General features: G+C 37.3%; 1 protein-coding gene across 1 annotated transcript in view; it reads left to right on the top strand.

The window, feature by feature from the left end:
- Positions 1-20,577, top strand: part of Morc1 (MORC family CW-type zinc finger 1) — a 209,433-nt gene that overhangs the window by 22,718 nt on the left and 166,138 nt on the right. Inside the window, 6 exon segments of the mRNA XM_087215093.1 lie at positions 6,470-6,504; positions 10,451-10,519; positions 14,644-14,734; positions 15,371-15,479; positions 18,449-18,608; positions 20,441-20,546. Of these exon segments, the coding sequence (XP_087071219.1) occupies positions 6,470-6,504; positions 10,451-10,519; positions 14,644-14,734; positions 15,371-15,479; positions 18,449-18,608; positions 20,441-20,546 (570 nt within the window).

Genomic DNA, 20,577 nt, shown 5'->3' with positions numbered 1-20,577 from the left:
ATGGGCTTTCCTTTGTATGTGATTTGTTTCTTTTCTCTGACTGCTTGGAGAACTTTGTTCTTCTATTGTGTTTCTGGAATCTTAACAATTATATGCTTATGTGTAGATTTTTTTTTATCAAGGCTATTTGGAGTCCTATATGCCTCACTTATCTGTATATCAAGCTCTTTTCCCCTGCTTGGGAAGTTTTCTGTCATTATTTCTGTGAAGAGATTTTTTATGTCATCTCCACTCTCTCCTGTTTCTTCATTGAGCCCAGTCAGTCTTATGTTATTTTTTTTTTGCATCATCTAGCAGCTGCTGGATTGATTTCTCATGTTCCCTTATAATTTTGAAGCAATTTTTCTTTTCCTGGTCACTAATTGCAATCTTATCTTCTATATCTGAAATTCTGTCCTCACACTGGCTCATTCTGCTGTGTAGACTTTCAGTGGAGTTTTTCATGTCCTGGAAATCTATTTGCACCTCTTTTATGGATTCCATTTGTTTCTTATGTTGGGATTCCATCATGTTCCTCAGCTCCTCTCTAGATTTATTAATCATGTCTTGCACTAGGGGCACAATTTCTCCTGTTATCTGAGAAATTATTTCTGATTTCATTTTTTCTAGATCCCCTTTTGTTGCCAGTTCAGTGGGTCCAGGTGGTTGAATATCAGAGGGTTCCATCTTATTTACCTTTGGAGTTGCTGTAGGTGATCTGGAAATCCTGTTTTGAGACTTATTTATGTGTTTTCTCATTTCGACTGGGGCAGGGGGCTGTTAGCGCCTGCACGGATTACCTCCTCTGAGCTGGGTGAGGTGGGACAGGGGCTGGGAGCAATGGTAGGGATGGTGACCCAAAAGCCCTTTTCTGTGGGCTGGGAGCAGCAGGAAGGATGGTGGTTGGGAAGCCCCTTCCTCTGGACCAGGAGCAGTGGGATGGTGGCTCAGAAGCACCTCCCTCTGGGCAGGGAGTGGTGGGAGGGAGTGTGGCCCGGAAGCCCCTTCTTCTGGGCCAGGAGCAGCAGGACAGAAGGTGGCCCAAAAACCCCTTCCTCTGGACCAGGAGCAGTGGGATGACGGCTCAGAAGCCCCTACCTCTGGGCCGGGAACAGTGGTACTCAGTACCTTGGTCTGGTGGTCTGGTGTCCTCTGCTCCCTGGTAATGTGGAATCAGGTGGCTGCCTGTCTGCAATGGGGTGATTCGGTGTCTTCCGCGTGACTCAGGACCTCGGTAGGGTGTGCACAGACCTGCCTGTCTGCAGCGGGCTGATTTGGCGTCACTCCTATCAGTCTTATGTTATTCTTCTTTGCATCGTCTAGCAGCTGCTGGATGAATTTCTCTTGGCCGTACTATTTTTAAGAAATCTCTGTTTTCATGCTCATTAATCACAATCCTGTCTTCTGTATCTGATATTCTATCTTCATATTCCCTTAATCTTCTTTGCATACTTTCAATGGAGTTTTTAATCTCCTGAATTTCTGTTTGAATCTGTTTCATGGATTCCATTTCTTTCTTATGCTGGGCATTCATGGCTTCCAGCATGTTTCTGAGCTCATCTATTTTTTTATCTTTTTCTCTTCTAGAGCCTCTAATCACTCCTTTCACTCTGCCTACCAACTCTGTAGTTATTGGGGGAGTATTTCTGCTTTGAAATTTTCTAGAGCCTCATTCATCTTTTTTGTTACTTCCTGTGCTATCAGTTCAGGGTGTCCAGGTCTTTGATTTTCAGACTTTTCCTCCACATTTCCCCCAGAATTTATATTTGTCAGGTAGAAGTCTTGAGTTTATGCCTTGCTTAAATGTCTTCTCATTTTTATTTTTGGTAATGTCCTTGGTTTATTTCCTGGGTTGATACTTTGAAGTTGATTATTGTATGTATCTTTGTGCCTTGTAGTTAGAAGCCTTATGGAATGATTACTTCTCAGAGATGTCCTCCAGATAAAGCTGGTCTTTAGATTTTGAGTCTCTAATGGCTCTGAGGGTATCTCATTTTCATTGTACTAGGAAGGACAACTGATTAGATCAGTCACAACATCTTAGCCCAAGTGATACGGTCAGCAACACCATAGCATCATGCACAGCTTAGAAAATGACAGTTTGTGGTAGTTATTATTCTATCACCTTTAACTGTGTGAATTAAGTCAAAATCAAGGACCAAGCCAACATATGTTTATAGTGAATAAACTTTTCAATATAGCAACTTTACCCTTTGGGATGGGGAGTTAGAAAGAGTTCGGGAGGGAGAGATAGGTAGGTAGAAGGATAGGGTAAGGTTAGCAGTGAGGCCAGAGGACACAGGCAAGAGAAGGAAAAAGAGAAGAAAAGAAAAATAAAGAAGAAATAAGAATTAGGGCCAGAAGAGGAACACAAAGGGAGATGAAGTACAATGTGGGGCAGCAAGAGAGTGAGTGTGAGAAAGAAAAGAGAAAAGAAAGAAAAAAGAGTAAAATAAAAATTTGAAAAAAGTAGAAAAAAATTAAAAATAAGAGCAAAAAAATAGTACTAATAATTTTGAAAATAAGAAATAAAAGATAAAAATGAAGGGTCTCCTTCAGGGTATGTCTCTGCTGTCACAGTGGACAGTGTGGGCAGCCATGTGCAGATATAAGTCAATGAGTCTCAGCAAGCCAGTAGCAGACTTGTGAGATTCAGGCAGATTTCTGGCTCCAAGTCCCAAGCTGAGCTCCCTGTCCTCCTGCAGGGTTGAACTCTGCAAGTTTCTACTGCAAGTTCCAGTTGCCTTTCCCCTGGAGATAGTCGAGGCTCCAATGGGAGGTGATGATCCCTTCAACTTACCAAGTACGGTGGTCTGGTGTGCCTTTATTGCAGAGATTCTCTTCACTTTTCCAGTGGGCTTCAGTTTTCATCAGGGAGCCTGAGAGAGGCTCTCTCTCTGTTGTTCACTTCTGCAGCTCAGGACAATGGCCTTTATGCTCCCCTGTGCCTCTGTAGTGTGGAACCAGGTAGCATCACAGACAGGAGTCCAGGGGTGGGGTGGGGGGGTGGGGGGAGTTGCAGGTGCTCACCCAAGCTGTTCGCCGGTGTGCGTGCTGAGGGGTCCTCACCGTCTTTACTTTTCTTTTTTTTAAATTTAATTTTATTGGTACATTTTAGGTATACAATATAATGACATTCATCATTGGAAATTTGCACCTTTACATAATCTCACTTGGTTCTTTTTTTTTCTTTTACTTAATTTTATTGATACATTTTAGGTATACAGTATAATGACAATTCATCATTGGAGATTGGCACCTTTATATAATCTCTCTTAGTTCTTATTTTTCCCCCTTCCTCTGCCCTCCCTTCAACCCCTCCATCCCTCCCTATTTACAAAGACTTTGTTTCCATTTTTTCATTTTCTCATATTAATTCCATTCCCTTCTTTCCTTTCCCCTACCCCTTCCACTTCCCCTTTCCCTTTGCCCCTTTTCTTTCTATTTCACATTATCTATTATATCTTTTAGTCCTTATTTTCACCTTCAGTTTCTCACACTAGGGAAACTATTCGGTATTTACATGTGTGCCCTATTTATTTCACTTAAGAGTATCACCTCAGTGTGCATCCATTTAGCAATAAGTGTCTCTAATTTCTCATTTCATATGACTGAGTAGTACTCCATTTTATTAAAAAACCACATTTTCTTTATCCAGTCTCCAATTGATGGGGATTTGGGCTGTTTCCAAGTTTTACCTGTTACAAACTATGCTGCTATGAACATGGGTGCACATATATCACTGTGATATGATTCTTTTAATTCTTTGGGGAAGATACCCAGCAGGGGAATAGTGGGGTCAAATGGGATTTCCAATCCTAGTTCTTTGAGGTATCTCCATACTGATTTCCACAATGGTTGCACCAGAGGACACTCCTACCAGCAGTGGAGTAAGGCTCCTCTTTCCCTACAGCCCTGCCAGCATTTGTTATTTGTTGACTTCATGATAGCAGCCATTCTTTCTGGAGTAAGGTGGAATGTCAGCATTGTTTTCATTTGCATCTCTTGAATGACCAGGGGTGTTGAACATTTTTTCGTATGCTTATTTGCTATTTCTACTTCTTTGTCTGAGAAATGTCTGTTCATTTCAGATGTCCATTTTTCGATTGGATCTTTAATTTTGGGAAGTCTGATTTTTTAAATTTTTAAAATAACTTTATTATCAAACACACACACATACAAACAATTAAAACCATTCAAAGAAGAACAATGCAAGGGGGAAAAAAACTACAATAATATTCAAATACAGTAGAACTCACCCAATGCAAAACTGAAAAGCACTTAAACATTTTTCCATATAACTTAAAAAAGCACCTCAAGCACCAACAAGACACCAGAGGATGTGATTTGTTTCAGAAAGATCCCCAAGACCAGCATTGAACAAATAATTATCTGGAAAAAAACTCCAGTTAGTTAGCAGACTCCACATAAGCCAAACTTCTCCCTAATTTAAATTTTGATACAGTCATATGACACACAATGGAAACACAATCCGAGAAATATGTTATTAGGCCATTTCATCTGTGTTTGTCCTTAATTACACTTTCATTTTCTCACACCAGAGAAACTATTCAGTATTTACACATACGTGTCCTATTTATTTCACTTAAGAGGATGGCCTCAATATGCATCCATTGAAGTCTGATTTTTTTAAGTTCTTTATGGATTCTAGATAGTAGACCTTTGTCTGAGGAGCAGCTGGTAAAATTTTTTCCCACATTGTGGGTTGTCTCTTCACACTGCTGGTGGTTTCTCTTGATGTGTAGAAGCTTTTTAATAAGAAGAGACCCCACTTGTTGATTGTTTGTGCTATTTCACGGGCAACTGAGGTTTTATTCATAAAATCTTTTCCTACACCAATGTCTTCAAGAGTTCTACCTAACCTCTGTTCCAGCTGGTTCAGCATTTCTGTTTTAATATTTAGATCTTTCATCCATTTCGATTTTAGTTAGTGCATAGTGAGAGATATAGGTCTAGTTTTAATCTTTGGCAAGTTGAAACCCAGTTTTTCCAGCACCATTTATTAAAGAGGCTATCTTTCCTCCAGTGAGGGTGTTTGGCTTCTTTGTGGAAGATGAGGTGGCTGAGTGTGTCTGGAGTTGTTTCTGCACCTTCTAATGTGTTCCACTGGTCCTCAGGTCTGTTTCTTTGCCAGTACCATGCTGTTTTTTTTTATCACAGTAGCTTTATAGTATAGTTTCAAGTTTGGGGTTTTAATCCCCCCTACCATGTCTCTGTTACCTATAATTGCTTTTGCTATTCTGGAACAGATTTTCTATATAAAGAGGATTTAAAAGTATCGATTGACTAGAAAAAGCAGCTATAAGGCAGTAACTTGTAGACTGGTAGAACAAGTACCCTATACCTACTCAGATATATTTGGGGTAGTTTGGGGTTTTGAACTATGGAAATTTAGAGATAGACTCAGATTTCTCCATCAAAATTGCACTGGTTGTCATTGTACTGAACTTCCTTTTAGACTCCTCCCTCCCTTGTAATACCCTCTTCCTTGTCAGCTAAGATCGCATTCTTTATCTTTCTCCTCTCACTCCTGTGATATTGAAACTAGGATCTTATGGCTCCTTTTCCTTTCCTGTTAAAATTTTTATTTTAAATATAGTTCTTAGAAATGCAAAAGTAATGTCTGTGTATTTTTAAAAACTAAGGAGGCAAGAGAAAAAAATAAAATAATGTGTAATGTCCCTTTTTGGTTTTTTTCTGGTATCAGGGATAAAACTCAGGACCTTTCACTTGGGAGGTGTGATGCCACTGAGCTAAATTCCTGGCCCCTAATAATTGGTAATTTTATCACACAGAGCAAGAGTCTGTATATTTTTCTACCAAAGACAGTAAATATCTTCACTGCAGACCATGTGGCTTCTGTTGAAATGACTTACCATTGCCATCAGACTGCTTAGGAAGTCATAGACAATATGTAAATGAAGAAGCTTAGAATATGTTTCTATAAAACTTTGTCTACAAAACAGTGTCCTAGATTTGATTCACAGGCCATAGTTTGCCTACCACTGACCTAAGAAAACCCTTAATAATATTTTGATTTCTTTGCTTACATATATGTACATGTATATCATGTATGCTGTTCATACAGTAAATAGTACATGGCAATTTACTAAATATATCAGGAAAGTCATTCTATAACATATGGATCACTCTCCAGACATTTTAAAAAAAATTCTGCATTCATATTCACTATGTTGAGTTCTTCATGTAAGTATCACTAAATTCTATCACTTCTTTTACATTTCTGAATTTTTGCCTTGGTAAAGTTCTCAAATTATGAATGATGATAGTTCTTAGTATATAAATGCACAGTGAAATATTTTCGTAGTTGATCTTAAAGCAATTTAAGTGGAGTTTTGTATTGTTTGATATCTGACAATAACTTATACCTCACATAATCAATTCAGATTAATGTAAGTTTTAAACATAATTTTCCACTGAAGCAATGGCATTTTTATATTGTTTCCAGAGATGCAGGGGCTGCAAGACTTGATGTGTTTTCAGGTGAGCAGATTTCCTTTCTTCATTTTTAATTCTAATGGAAAGCCTGTAGCTATTTTGCTTTTATTTTACTTCGTGCAATCAGACCACATTTTAAATATTTTTAATGTGATCTAAATGCTTCCTGAACACAGTTACCCGAGGGGAAACCAATTTGAGAAAAGTATAAAAAGAGAAAAGAGTCAAATTGTTCACTTATAAGAGGACCCATTTACAAAATTAGGTTTTCTACAGTTTGTGAAAGTATCAAAGTGATATGGGGCAGTAAATTTATTTGCCATGAGAAATAGTTTTATTTAAAAAGCTTATTAACTTAATGGTTATTTATAATTAAGCATCCATCATTTCCAACTTATCACAGTTTTAAATAAATAAGTGAACATGAAGTATGAATATTTGAGGGCAACAAAATTCAAGCCAAATATGTTTCCTCATTTACTTTGTTTGTAGACTCCAAATATCGATTGCACTTGTTGCTTAATTTCATTTGAATGGAATGTTACTGACTTTAGGTTCTGTGCTTCAGCACTGTGTTTAATGACACTAGAGAATCATCCTTAGTGGAAGGCACTGCTTCCCTCCCCTGATTTTGGTGGCTGCTCTGTAATAGTGATTATTGCCTGCAGGTGAGAGGGTAGTGTGCGTGATGTTAATTGATTTCTTGTTTTTTAGTTTACTATTTTGAGGATTTAAGGTGCTGAACCAGATGCATGTTTGTGGTTCCTGAGGGAGGTAGACATGGATGTCACAAGGCATCTGAGAAAATGATAAACAACACTCTTTTCCCCTTCTACTTTCCAGGTTTTGAAAAGTTTGAGAAATAGATGAAAGAATCCACTTCTGTCACTAATACTAGGTCAGAGTGTGGAGCTTTTGTGAGAGAGCAAGTGGACTTGCTGATCAGACCCCAGGATCAGGTTGCTCACAGTCCAGTAGTGTCAGCTTCCCCTCAAAACTGGTCCTCCCTGGGGAGAAGAAAACAAAGTCACACTCTCTGCAGGCAGCTTACTTCCAAAAGCAAGATGAGGGAAGGGTCTGAGCAGTTTATTTTTAGCTTGGCAACCAGTCAGATCAGGGAGCTCAGAATCAACACTTAGGCACTTTAAAATTGTGATAAATTGGAGATGATGCATATTTGATTATGAATGTCCATTAAGTTAATAAGCTTTTAAAAATAAAACTGTTTTTCATGGCAAACAAATTTACTGCTCTGTATCACTCTGATGCTTCTTTAGTGGAAAAAAAGTGTTCTTCCCTTTCTATTCAATTACAGGTGCTCTTTAACTCAGTAGAGTTATAACCAGTAAACCCTTTGGAAGTTGAAAAAACTGTAAGTGGAAACCGCATTAGGTTCGTCACGGACTGTCTGTGTGTAGAGTAGAATAGGATAAGTATCTCTTGCCTATGAGAGGCTCAAAGTATGATAAGAGCACAGGTAAAGGGGAAAATGTGCTTCATATTAAACAAATGGGGTTTGCAATATGTGATTTTTGTCAAGTAGTCCAGAAAAAAGAATGTTATCCAAAAATAGTTATGAGAAAAAGACTGAAATTAGACTAATTCAGAGGTTTGTTCATGTATTCAGGAACAGTTTATTGAGTGTCTGTTATTCTGGGTGTTGGGAAAGAAGCACTGAGCAAAATGTTAAGTGTACACTGTCAAGGACATGCATTGTGTTGGGGAGATGGATAATATTTATCCATCAACAGATGAATGGATAAATAAAATGTTATTTTACATACAATAGAGTACTATTCTGCCATAAAAATATACTGGAGTCATTTGTAGGATGTACCTTGAAACCATAATGTTAAGTGAAATAAATCAGACACATAAACTTAAATATTACATGTTTTCTCTAAAATGATAAACCAAAATTATAAATAAAGAGCAAAGATAGATAACAAGGAGATGAACTTTCCTCAATGGGAAGGGGAAGGGGAACACACATCCTATTGATGAGAGGCTAAGAAGACCACCTAGAACCAAGCGCAGCGGCTGTAATCAGAATCCATACACTGTTCTTTGGGGTGTGGGGGTCAGAGTTCATGTCACCCTCTTTTCCCGAGCACTCAGAATTATCATACACAATATACTCGTTTGTCTCCAATCCATGATGTAGATTTATAAAATTTTAAAAAGGGAGGCTGTGTGATATATAGCTGCTGGGAATCTTGGTCTTTCTCAGCTGTTCATGGAAGCCATCTCTTTTCCACGCACGCTTCTTCCTTAAGACAAGTATATCAAGAAGTGCAAAATCAGCTGTAGCTACTGTGAAGAGATAACCAGAGGCTGAGCTTGGTTTGAGATCAGGTGGTTCCCAATTCCACATGAACACAGGATAACCAGGAGGAGCTTTTTGATTGGGCACATGACTGTAGCACTTGTCCTTGAAAAGATTAGCGCTGTAGTTTGGGTGTGGTTTGCCCCTAAAATTTCATGTGTTAGAAGCTTGGTTCTCAGTGTCATAGTTTTGAGAGGTGGTGGAACCTTTGAGAGATGAGGTTTACTGGGAGGTGGTTGGATCATTGGAGGCCCTGACCTTGGAAGGTATTCATGCTGATCCCACACAGTGAGTTAGTTCTTGTAAAAGTGGGTTGTTATAGGAGAATGAACCTGACATTCGGGCCTCTGGCTTCCTGTCTTGCCACATAATCCTTCTGGCTGGTATGTGCTCTTGCTAATGTGGTAACATCTGCCATGAGGCTTTCCCCAGAGGTGAGCAGAAGCTTTAGAGCCTCCAGAATTGTGGGATGAATAAACTTCTTTTCTTCACAAGTTATCTAGCCTTAAGTCTTTTGTTATAGCAACAGAAAACTAATACAGTTTCATATATCTTTTAGATATTTATTCATGCATTACCTTGAACACTGTTTAATTTATAAATGTGAATTCTTGTTGATCTTTGAATGTAATGATTGACTTAAATGTGCTATAAAGTAATTCATGGGGACACAAAGCTGATCAGTGATTGCCTGGGAATGAAGTGGGTGATAAGGCAAGGAAGGAAAGAAGAGAGGGATTACAGACAGCCAGGAGGAAGCATTTCAGGTGATGGCTATGTTCACTCCTTTAATTGTGGTGATGGTTTCATGTGTGTGTGTGTCTGTGTGTATATGAGTATGTGTGTGTATGAGTATGTATGTGTATGTGTGTATGTATCCAAATTTATCGTATTATATAAACATATGCAGTTTATTATGCATAAATATTTCTGTGGTAACACTTGAAAAAATATTCTGGAACTCACGATCCAACCACTAAAATTATTTTTAGAATAGATTTACAAACAGTCCACTAAAATTAATCTCATTAGTTTTAGTTACATCTTTAAGTTTTTAAAACCAGAGATGATATTATGTAATTTAAGGTATCTCTTAATCATCAAAACTGATTTCAAATAACATCTATTTTCAAAAATCAAATACATCTTCAAAAAGCAAATATTTCCTGCCACAAAGAAGCACTCACAAAAGGTTCTTATAGGAATTAACTACTTACTTAGGAGGGAGTCTGATGAATTTAATAAGAATGGCTTAGGTTTATTTTAGAATTAGTACTTTGGTGGGAAAACATAAAGGTTGATCAGTGTGATAGAGGGATCCTGGGGTTACATCACCAACTACTTTTTTCCTCTCCTAGGGAAGAAATACCTGAAGTTTAAAGGCCCAGTTCAATTTCAAAGCAGGGTATGTCCCGCTGTATACAGAGTTTATTAACATGTAGATGTTTTATGTTAATTTAAAGCCTTTTTGTTGAGTGATTGTTTTTCCCCTGCAGTTTTTTTTATGAAGCTGTAGCCAAGACTCCATTCGGAGCTCCGTCACTGTGCCATAACTGTCACTCCGTGGCTGCCATTGAGGAGGACGAGTAATTATGTGAGCAGCATGACTTTCTGATGAACAAATTAAGCCTAGTATTTATTGGTAATAACTGCTTTCTGTTACAGTGGATAATGAAAAACTGCAGGGTGGATTCACGTTGTGCTTCATGGATGATGGATGTGGCATGAGCCCTGGTAAGTTAATTATCTAGACACTTAGCTGGCTGTTAAAAGAAATAGTCTGAAAACTCATAAAATAAATAAAAATAAATTGAGCTATCTATTTGAAAACAGGTATGGAGCTGGTAGGAAAATAAACCCCAGACTTATTGTTGAAGGTTTTAGGTTTAAGTTTTCCACCTGGTGGAGTAAATTCATTGCAGTTATCTAAAGTTTAGATTCTAAATGAAGACAAAAAGTGAATGTAAATAAATATTGTGAGAAAAAAATGACAGTCAGATGGTACTGATTGTAAGAAAAACCATGTGGGAATGAATGGAATACATTCAAATAGTGACCAAATGCAGTGAGATTGTTTTTAGTTCGTCTTTCAGCTATCATATTTGCAAGAGCCTCAAGGTCATTCCCAGTGCCTTCAGGCTATTTAAAATTTTCTACATGACCTTGAGGTAGAGGTCACCTGTTGTTGTTTTTGGCAATTTTTTCCTTCTTTTGGAGGTTCAAATGCACTTAGTTCTTTCAAATGACTGTTCCCCTCATGATGAATAGATTACAATATATTACATGACTTTATCTACTTAAATTTAGCACAAAGCCAGCACAAAATAGTCACACAATTCTAGTGTACATCATCTTCTGATATGGGCTTTGAGTTGTTTTAGATACCGTATTCCTTAATTCTTATGGCATTTTATGTCCCACACACTAGGATTTTTTTTTTGGTACCAGGGATCGAACTCGGGTCCTTGAACTTGCACAGCAGGCGGCAAAACCACTGAGCTAAATCCCCGGCCCTACTAGCATTTTGATCACTATGCTTCAAAAACATTGAGGGTGTTCAAGTAATACAGAAATGTTCTTATTGGTTGCACATCTGAGGACAGGGTGGTCAGCAGTACCAATGTAAGCTGAGAATACAAAGTAAAGCAGTTATCTCTTTCTAGTTCTAAAATTGTCCCTTGGGATGAATATTCAAAGAATATTGATTAGCAAGTGTCGAAAATGCTTGAGTATCCCATCTAGTTTATGTTCTGACTTTGTTTAGACAATTCTTATTTTTCCAGGTCATTTTGATTAATGTTTTGATTCTTTAGTGTTTAAATATGAGAAGATAAAGAGATTGTAAGAAAAACCAGACTGAAAAAATAGTCTCATTTTTTACTTTGAGCCCAAATGTTAAGTTGATTTTCCTGACTTCTTAAAATAAATGACAGAATATACATGATAATCATATGAAGGAATTCCTTTAAAAAGAAGCAAGTATCATAAACATGTACCAATAAAAATATTAACTAGAAAAAAGAAGCAAATCTTTTTATATTGGTCATGAACGAAATGAAAAGAAAACTCACAAATATTCAGACTTTTAGAAGGAACCTTAATTGATATACAGAAGGTCCCAGACAGCATGGTTCAAGTTAAAATTTTTTGATTTTGCCATGGTGCCAAAGCAATACGCCTTCAGTAGGAACTTTGCGTTTTGACCTTGGGCTAGCAGTGTGTGCCAAGATACCCTTTCACCACGCCGGGCCTCAGCAGCAATTTCCAGCTCCCAGTCAGCCACGTGATTATGATCATGAGGGGAAACAGCCACACTCTACAGCAGACTGTGTGGCTAAACTGACATGTGACAGTTAGGGACATTAAATGCATTTTCAACTTTCAATATTTTCAATTTATGATGAGTTTGTCAGGATATATATAACTCTATCAGAAACTAAGGGACATCCATATATAGTAGAATAATCAATATTGTTGAGATCAATTTAAAAAATGCAATCATTACTGTATATTAATTGTATGAATTGACAGGATTCATGGCGATATTTACATCCATGCATATATTGTGCATTGATCACGGTCAGCCTCCTTTCTCTTATCTTTTCATCTCTTCCTTCCCCCCTCCTGCAACACCTCTTGCCTTCCCTAATAGGGTCTTTCTAATTTCAGGTAGGTATTGGTTGTCATCTCCTCCACCTCTTCCTCCTTCTCCTCCTTTTCCTCCTCTTCACCTCCTGTCTTCCTCCTCACCCTCTTTCTTTTCCTCCCCATCTTTTTCACATATGAGAGAAAAACATACAATGCTTATCTTCCTAGTCAGGATCATTTTGCTTAATATGATCATTTCTATTCTATTCATTTTCCTGCAAATGACATAGTTTCACTCTTACTTATGGCTGAAAAATATTCCATATAGTATATATACCATATTTGCTTTATCCATTCATCTGTTGACAGACATTTAGACTGATTACATATCTTGGCTATTATGAATAATGCTGCAATAAACATGCATATGAAGGTATATGTTCTGTAACCTGACTTCATTTCTTTCAGATAAATTATTCGGGAGTGGCATAGCTGGATTGTTTTACTTTCAGTATTTTGAGGAACTGCTACACTGATTTCCATAGTGGCTGTATGAATTTACATTCCCACCAAGACTGTATAAAGACTCATTTTCTTTACTTCCTTTCCAGAATTTGTTTTGTTTTGATAATAGACATTTCATCTAGGGCAAGATAAAATCTCAATGTAATTTATATTTGCATTTCCCTAATGGCTAAAGATGCTGAGTATTTTTTATATATTTATTGGCAATTCTTCGTTAACACTAGAAATCAAGTAGAGTTAGAAGGAAAAGTTTATTTTAGAGGACATAAAATAGAATTTATCTGTTGTCTAAACTGAGAGAGATAATCTTGACCCAGAGATGATGTTGACAGTAATCTCCAAACTGTTGTGTTTTTCCTCCATGGTTTTCCCCACCACAGCAGCCTTTTAAAAATGTAAATGTTATCATATCATTATCCTGTTGGGAACCCTCATTGGTTTTCCACTGCTGAAGAATAAATTTGTGCTCCTGAGCTTTATTTCCAAGATCTTGGATTATTTGTCCCTCTTCACCTTTCTTTGGCCTTTTTTCATACTGCTCACTTCCTGCTTCTAACATTCCAGCCACACCTGGTTGGAACTGGATCATCTGAATCTCATCTCAGATGTCAGTCTTCTCAAAGTGGCCTTTTCTGATAGTTCTAATTGCAGGCCACACTCCTGTTAATTTATTATTACATTATCCTGGTTTTGCTTCTTTTACTTGATCCTTTCAGATCTTATTTGTCTGTCTTTCAGTCTGTTCCTCCTGCAACAACATGACACAGATCATAATATCTTCCTTAAATTAAGTAGGTGGCACCACCTGTCTTGCAAGTGCAAGGACCAGTGTTCGATCCCGGGTACCAAAAAGATAAAAGAGAAAAATGAAATTAAGTAGGCGGTACAGTGCGTGTAAAGTGTAAAACATACAGATTTCCTAGTATGTACTAAGCAATCAGTACATGGTGGCTAATATTGTCATCATGGCTACCCTCAGGGCTTAACCCTTGTAAAAACATGTGATCCAGTGTCCAGTTTGATGAAACTAACAGGGTGCTTGGTGGCCATTACACACTTCATACCAAGTGCCATTGAACTACATATAGTGTGTCTATACCTAGGCTGCTACGGGATCTTCAGAACAATTCTAAGCATGTATTGAGGCAGACTAAAGAAAGAAAATTCTTGGTTCTGGAGGTTAGTATATTCTGAAATCCAGAGGATTCTTGTGTAGAATTCTGAAACATCTGGCAAGTTCAGGAGAATGAGTCTGAAAGCTTGAACAAATTAAGTCATTTCCCCTTGGTAATATCAGAACAGAAGCTGTTCTGTCCTTCTTAGTCTTATATGTTCCTAGGTAAAGGTCAAATTCATGATAAAATTACTTGTGGTACAAGTCATTATAATGCTTATAATTTGTTCACACTTAATCAAATGCCAAGTATTTTGTTCAAGGCTTCACAAATATCTCATTTAATTTGTTTCATTTATCTTCATCAACAACTTTGTGATGTATTAGCAGTTCCTTTTAGACAAGGAATTTAAGGCTCAGAGTTTTAAATGCTATCCAGAGTCATGTGATTAAGTCTGTCCCACCTCCATCAGTGTCATACCATTAAGATCCTTGCTAGAAATTGTGGATCCTCATACGAATCCTTGTCTCTGGGCTGGCCCAGGAGGTATGGGTTTGTCCAAATATCCTGAGATACATCATAATACCAAAGAGACTTCCTAACCACCTTGAACATCATTGTCAATTACAGAGGAAGCTTCAGACATCATTCACTTCGGAACACCCAAGAAACAGTTATCCACCTTGAAGTTCATTGGACAATATGGCAATGGTCTTAAAAGGTGAGCATTTTCCCCCCTTAATGCATGCATTATTGATACTGGAAACAATATTGAAAGCAGTGTTATACAGAATGATGCAAACACGTAAAGCTTAAAAACAGTGCGAACTTGTGGAGTGGTTCTGCCTTGTTTTAGAATCTCCATACCCATAACTGACTTGATTTATGCAACATTTTAAAAATGAATTCTCACAAATAGTAAGGTGAGTCTTCCTGCAGGCATTCCTGAAGTGGTACCTCTGGATATTACTCAAGCTTCAATGTGTCTCTATGTTCTGTTTTTTTCCAGAGCACACTGCAGCCTAAGTGCTGTGTCTACAGCTTTTTATAGTTTGTCTCAGTAAGAGGTGAGGCCTGAGGCTGCTCTGTATGTCTCCACAAGGGTCCATTGATTGTTCTTTTGAGCCGTGGATAGGACTTCACCCCAGCAACCATGTCTCAAACAGCAGCTTGAATCTGGGTCCATTCTACTTCATCAGTGCCACTTTGAGAAATAAAGTATGACCTCTTGGTGATAGGCCCATAAGACAGGTTGTTGAGAAGAACAATCCATGACAGTACACAGAGCCATGCACACTTGTTTCTTCATTTTTAACATCTGAGGTGTAAATCATTATGTTCTTCACTTTTGATATAGTGGGTCCATGAGAATTGGAAAAGACTTTATTCTTTTTACGAAGAAGGAAGAGACAATGACCTGTGTGCTTTTCTCTCAGACATTCTGTGAAGGAGAAGGTCTGAGTGAGGTAAGATTTGAGGGAGTCCTTACATTCCCATGGGAACAGTGTTGCTTCCTTTATCTTCTCAGGAGTTGAAGCCTGTTGTAACTTCTTTCTTGTTTAGGATTTAGAAATTTAGGAGTATGTTTGAGAAATGGAGAGGAGGTATCTATTCATTCTGGAGTTCATTGGAGGCATACATTGTCTGTCTGTCTGTCTGTCTATCTAGCGCAGTATTAGGGATCAAACCAAGAGCTTCAGGCATGCTAAGCAAGTGCCACCCCCAGCCCCTGAAGGCCTTCTTGAGGACATTATTTTTATTCTACATGTACCCAGATTTTCCAGATAAAGAGGCTCTGTTTTCCCCAGTAAGGTTTGTGAAAGAAGTCTGCAAAATCTTTCCACCACTTGTGCCACAAATGTATTATAATTTTTAAAGTTAATAGAATATTAGAGTTAAAGACTTAGAAATCAAAATATAAAGAAAATTATTGAAAATAGGTGTAATACTGTAATTCTAATGATACTATTAACTCCATTTGCAAACCCAGAGGCATTTTATTAATTTGCATTGCCTGCCTTTTACTGTCGTGAATGTTATAATTCAATGCAACGTAACAGGCACTATGGTCTGCTCAGCACTGCATGACCACTGTGGAAGGTAGAAAACTAGCTGAAGACCATGGGACCATCAAAAAGTTTTCAACCTTGTTACAAAACAAGGCAGAGGCATACGAATTGGATAAATAACAAAACTATGGTGTTTGAAAAGAATGCTGTTCAGTGAGTGTGTGCGACTATTATTACTAAATTGTCAAAAGCAGTGATACATATGGGAGATTGGGGAGACATGAGTGGCCAAAGCATTTATTTATGTTCTTTTCCCCACTTCTGTCACATATACACAGCCTTCTGGTCCCCCTACCCCCAAGATAGTGCTGTCATAATTTCAGTGAGGTCAATGTTCAGTAGATACATTTTAAGACTGTATAAACACTGTTCATATTATGCCATGTCATAAACGTTTTTTTAGCATAACTTTTTATTTCTTCTAGAATTAAAAGTGGACTGCCTAGCTTTTTGTGTCTTTACTACTGTCACTAAATGTTTGCTTGGTTTTCTGTGTTCGTATTACTTAGTTTATCTCAGCTTCCAACTGCTTTCTTTCTCGTCAGCCTCATCTTCCCAACAGCTCTGCTGTGGAGCCTCCGCCTGTGTTGCAGCCCATACTCCTGTCTTCCAAAGCTGGCATTTGGGATTATCCTGGCATCTGCCCTTGCCGTTGTTACCTGTCAGGTCTCAGATCCCAAGGCTCTTCTTTTGCAGCTTGCTCTCTCCTCTTCGTGTGGCATATTTTGTAGCAGCTTTCTGAGCAAGAATGTGGGAAGCAGAATTTTTTGAGACTCCTCATTTATTACAGTGTTCTTATTTTATCTCAGCACTTCATGACAAATTGGCTTGGTATTATTTGTAGGCTAGAATTCATTTTCCTTCAAGATTTTGAAGGTATTGCTCCATTGTCTAGTTTGTAGTGTTTGTAGTTTGTAGTGTTAGTGAGAAATCTAAAATCATTTAATTTTATCCCCTTGTTTTGTATGTGACCCATTCTTTTCTCTCCCTCTCTCTACTTTTTTGAAGGGCAAAAGAGTCTTCTTTCTCCCTGGTGTTCTGATTTCAATATTTTATCTATCTGGTCTGTTTATAGAGATTGCACTGGGCACGTGTGAGAACTTTTAAATCTGGAAATTCATATTCTGTAAATCCTGTCTAGTTTCCTGTAACATTGATGATTTTCTTCCATCCATATTGTTTTTTTTTTCCTCTTCAAACTTCTGAGTTTTTGTTCTTGGACTTCTGGAAAGTGTTCTTATTTTCTTAACTTTTTTTCTCCTATTTTCTGTCTTTTGTCTTTTTGTTTTGTTTTCTGGAAGATTTTCCGACATTTATCCTCCAATTCTTTCATAATGTTTTTTCTTGTATTCATATTTTTAATTTCCAAGAAGCCTTTTTTATCCTCTCAGCGGTCTTTTTTCAAAGATATCTAGTTTTTGCTTCATGCATACAGTACTTTCTCATAACAGCTCTGAATATTATTATAAAAACTGACTTTTTTTCTCCTTGACATTTCCACTGAATTGCTTAATTTATGTGTGTTTATGTGCTGTCTATTTATCATATCAGATGTTTTTCTTAGATGATTGTTAGTCCAAAGCACTTTTATTAGTCTGATAAAATGTTGATTGAAACTCTCAAGAATGTGAGATTGGCAGCTCTGAGTGTGCCAATTAAATGATCCAACAATCTAACTGGACCTTTCTATTGGAGCACATTTAATGTTATTTTTTTTAGGCCTTTCCTTTTGGACTGGTCAGATTTCCTACAGTCTTCTGTCTGAAGACATCTGTGCCAGCCCTTTTGGGAAGAAGATGAGAAAAGACATCTGGGATTCTCAGCATCCAATATATACACTTTCACTCAGTCCCTCTACTCTCAGTAAGGTCCCCCTAATGACAGTGCCTGTATGTCTTCTGGTCCAGAAACACAGGTTCTTCTCCTTTCAGAGAAAAACATCCAGGATTTTTGTAGCCAGATGGAGATCTTGATGCTGCTTCTGGCTCTCCAGCCATCAAACTGAATTGTAAATCAGGCTGGCTCCTTTCTTTTCTGGCAGGGGGACCTTGAGTTGTATTTCTTGGTATGCTGTCATCTACTTTTCAACTTCTAAAATGCTGATAGTGTTGCTTGCTTTGCCATTCCACCCATCTTTTAAGAGGGAGCTGAGGCAGACTCCGTCTGTCCCTACATTTCACAGTAGAGTACTTTAAAACCCAAGTATACATGTTGTCTTTCTTTATAAAATTAGAATACAATATGGGAAGAAAATAAACTTTTAACTTTTTGTTTTATAATTTAGATGAGAAGTAGAATGGATTAGGATAGGACAAAAAGATGATGGTTTTTATGTATTTCATAATGAATTCACTTTTTAAAAATAGGTTGTAGTTCCAATGCCTTCATGGTTAACAAGAACGAGAGAATCTGTCACAGATGATGCCCAAAAATTCTCAACAGAACTGTCCATAATTTATAAATACTCTCCATTTCAAAATGAAGCTGAATTGATGGAGCAATTTGACATGATCTGTGGAAAATGTGGTAAGATCCTAAAAACTGAGATTTTGATGGAAGTATTTGTATGTCTTCTGAAAGACATTCTTCATATATTTTCATATTTTTTTGTATTAATAATTTCACAAAGGAACAGTCATTCATTTTATCAGTGAGTTTTAAGAGGCTCCAAATGTGAGTTACTGTAAATCTCTGACACGGGAGAAAGGCTTGTGCTTACATGAGCTTGCTGAAACCAAATAAGAAGAGGATGATGCATGCTATCACCACGACTCCCCACTTCCTGCTTTGTGTAGCAGAGTTAGGAGATACTTGTCGCAGCATCTGAGATGGTGTGATACCAGCAGATAGGAGAGTTAGCAACTTATAAAATAATAAATCTATATTTATTATGAGGCAGAGAGTTAGCAAAAGCTTTGTCAACATTTTCCTCCCAGATTAACAGATCTTTACCCCGTCCTTTCATCTTCTGCCACCTTCTGCCTCAGCATGTCGAATGCATTATGTCCACTGACATTTACCAGTCCCAGTGTTTGTCTAGACTTCCATTTTCATATCTAGAAGCAGAAGAACTGTGCTTTAGAGAAAGCTGTGTGCACTCTGCTTCTTGTGACTTTGACTCGTGTAATCCTTATAATGAAATTTTAAATCATTTGTTTCAGACTTGCCTTGCTTTATCTCCAAAATTTCTTCCCTAATGGGGCATTTTGTTTAAAAATTATGTTTGAAGTCACTTCTTTTTTAATCATAGAGGAAAAGTAGTGGCAATTAAATTAGTATTCATCTTATTAATGTATAGCCAATATATTTTAAAGACCTTTAATGTAATCTTTTAGTTGACTTCTAATTATAAAATATACAGCTAGTAATGAAGGGCTTCTTATTTCCTGAATAGTTTTCCAAGTGCTTTTTAAAAATGAAGTCAATTTAATTCTCAAAAAAATTCTGTGTAGCAGGTCTTTCATAAATTCTGTTTTATAAATGAGAAAAATTAGATTTAGAGAGATTAGAAAATTTAATGGAGGTCACTGTATTAGTAAGCAGTTATCCACGATTTAGACACAGACATTTAGGCTCCAAAGCCCATGTTCTTAGCCACTCTACTGTTTTCCCTACAAAAGTATAATTACTTAAAAAAATTTTTTTGGAGGCAGTATTTGTTTGCCTTCATATCATAATAGACCTTGTAAATATTTGAGCTGTTTTATTAACCATGCCTTAGAGCAGGGGTCACCAAAAGATGCCCACAGGCCATTCCTGATTTTATAAATAAGGTCTTATTGGAACACAGTGAAACTCACTCATTTATATCTTCTCTATGGCTGCTTTTATGTTACAGAAGCAGAGTGGAGTTGTGAGTAATTATGACAGACACTATATGGCCTGCAAAGCCTAAAATATTTCCTATTTGGCCTTGTGCAGAGGAAGTTTGTCAATACCAGCTATGAAGTTTAGAAGAAATACTTTGTATTTTTACAGTTTTAAAATCTCATATTTCTTCTTTTATGCATTAATTTCAGTTCTACCAATGATAGCTTTGCTTGCAATACAAACTTGGCTCAGACTCCTAACAATTTTTATGATGCAAATTATGAAAAGAGTGTCAGAGTTTGAAAGACGTGTAATGAATTGAATAGTAATAAGAAACACCATATTATAAAAGCTCAACACTTTTTGGCAGAGAGTGGAGTCTGCTGGAAGACATATATTTTGGAACATATTCAAACGTATCATTTACTGAGGTACAAAAGAAAATTTGATCTATAGCAGACGCAAGTCTATAAATGAGGTGATAGCACAATGTGTAGCATTTAGTGTATTTGAAACACTGACAAGTCACACATCTACTTTTCTACCAGGTACTTTGCTGGTTATTTATAACTTGAAGCTTCTGCTTAGTGGAGAACCAGAGTTGGATGTTAAAACAGACAAAGAAGATATTCTGATGGCTGGTGCTCTTGAAGGGTGAGTAATATAGGTATTTGAAGAGTCTACT

The sequence above is a fragment of the Heterocephalus glaber genome, unplaced genomic scaffold, assembly GCF_053883595.1.
Source record: "Heterocephalus glaber isolate CG9 unplaced genomic scaffold, H.glaber_assembly_v1.0 deba00000122, whole genome shotgun sequence".
Taxonomy (NCBI): Eukaryota; Metazoa; Chordata; class Mammalia; order Rodentia; family Bathyergidae; genus Heterocephalus; species Heterocephalus glaber.
The sequence above is the reverse complement of the archived record's forward strand: the minus strand, read 5'-3'. Positions and strand labels throughout refer to the sequence as shown.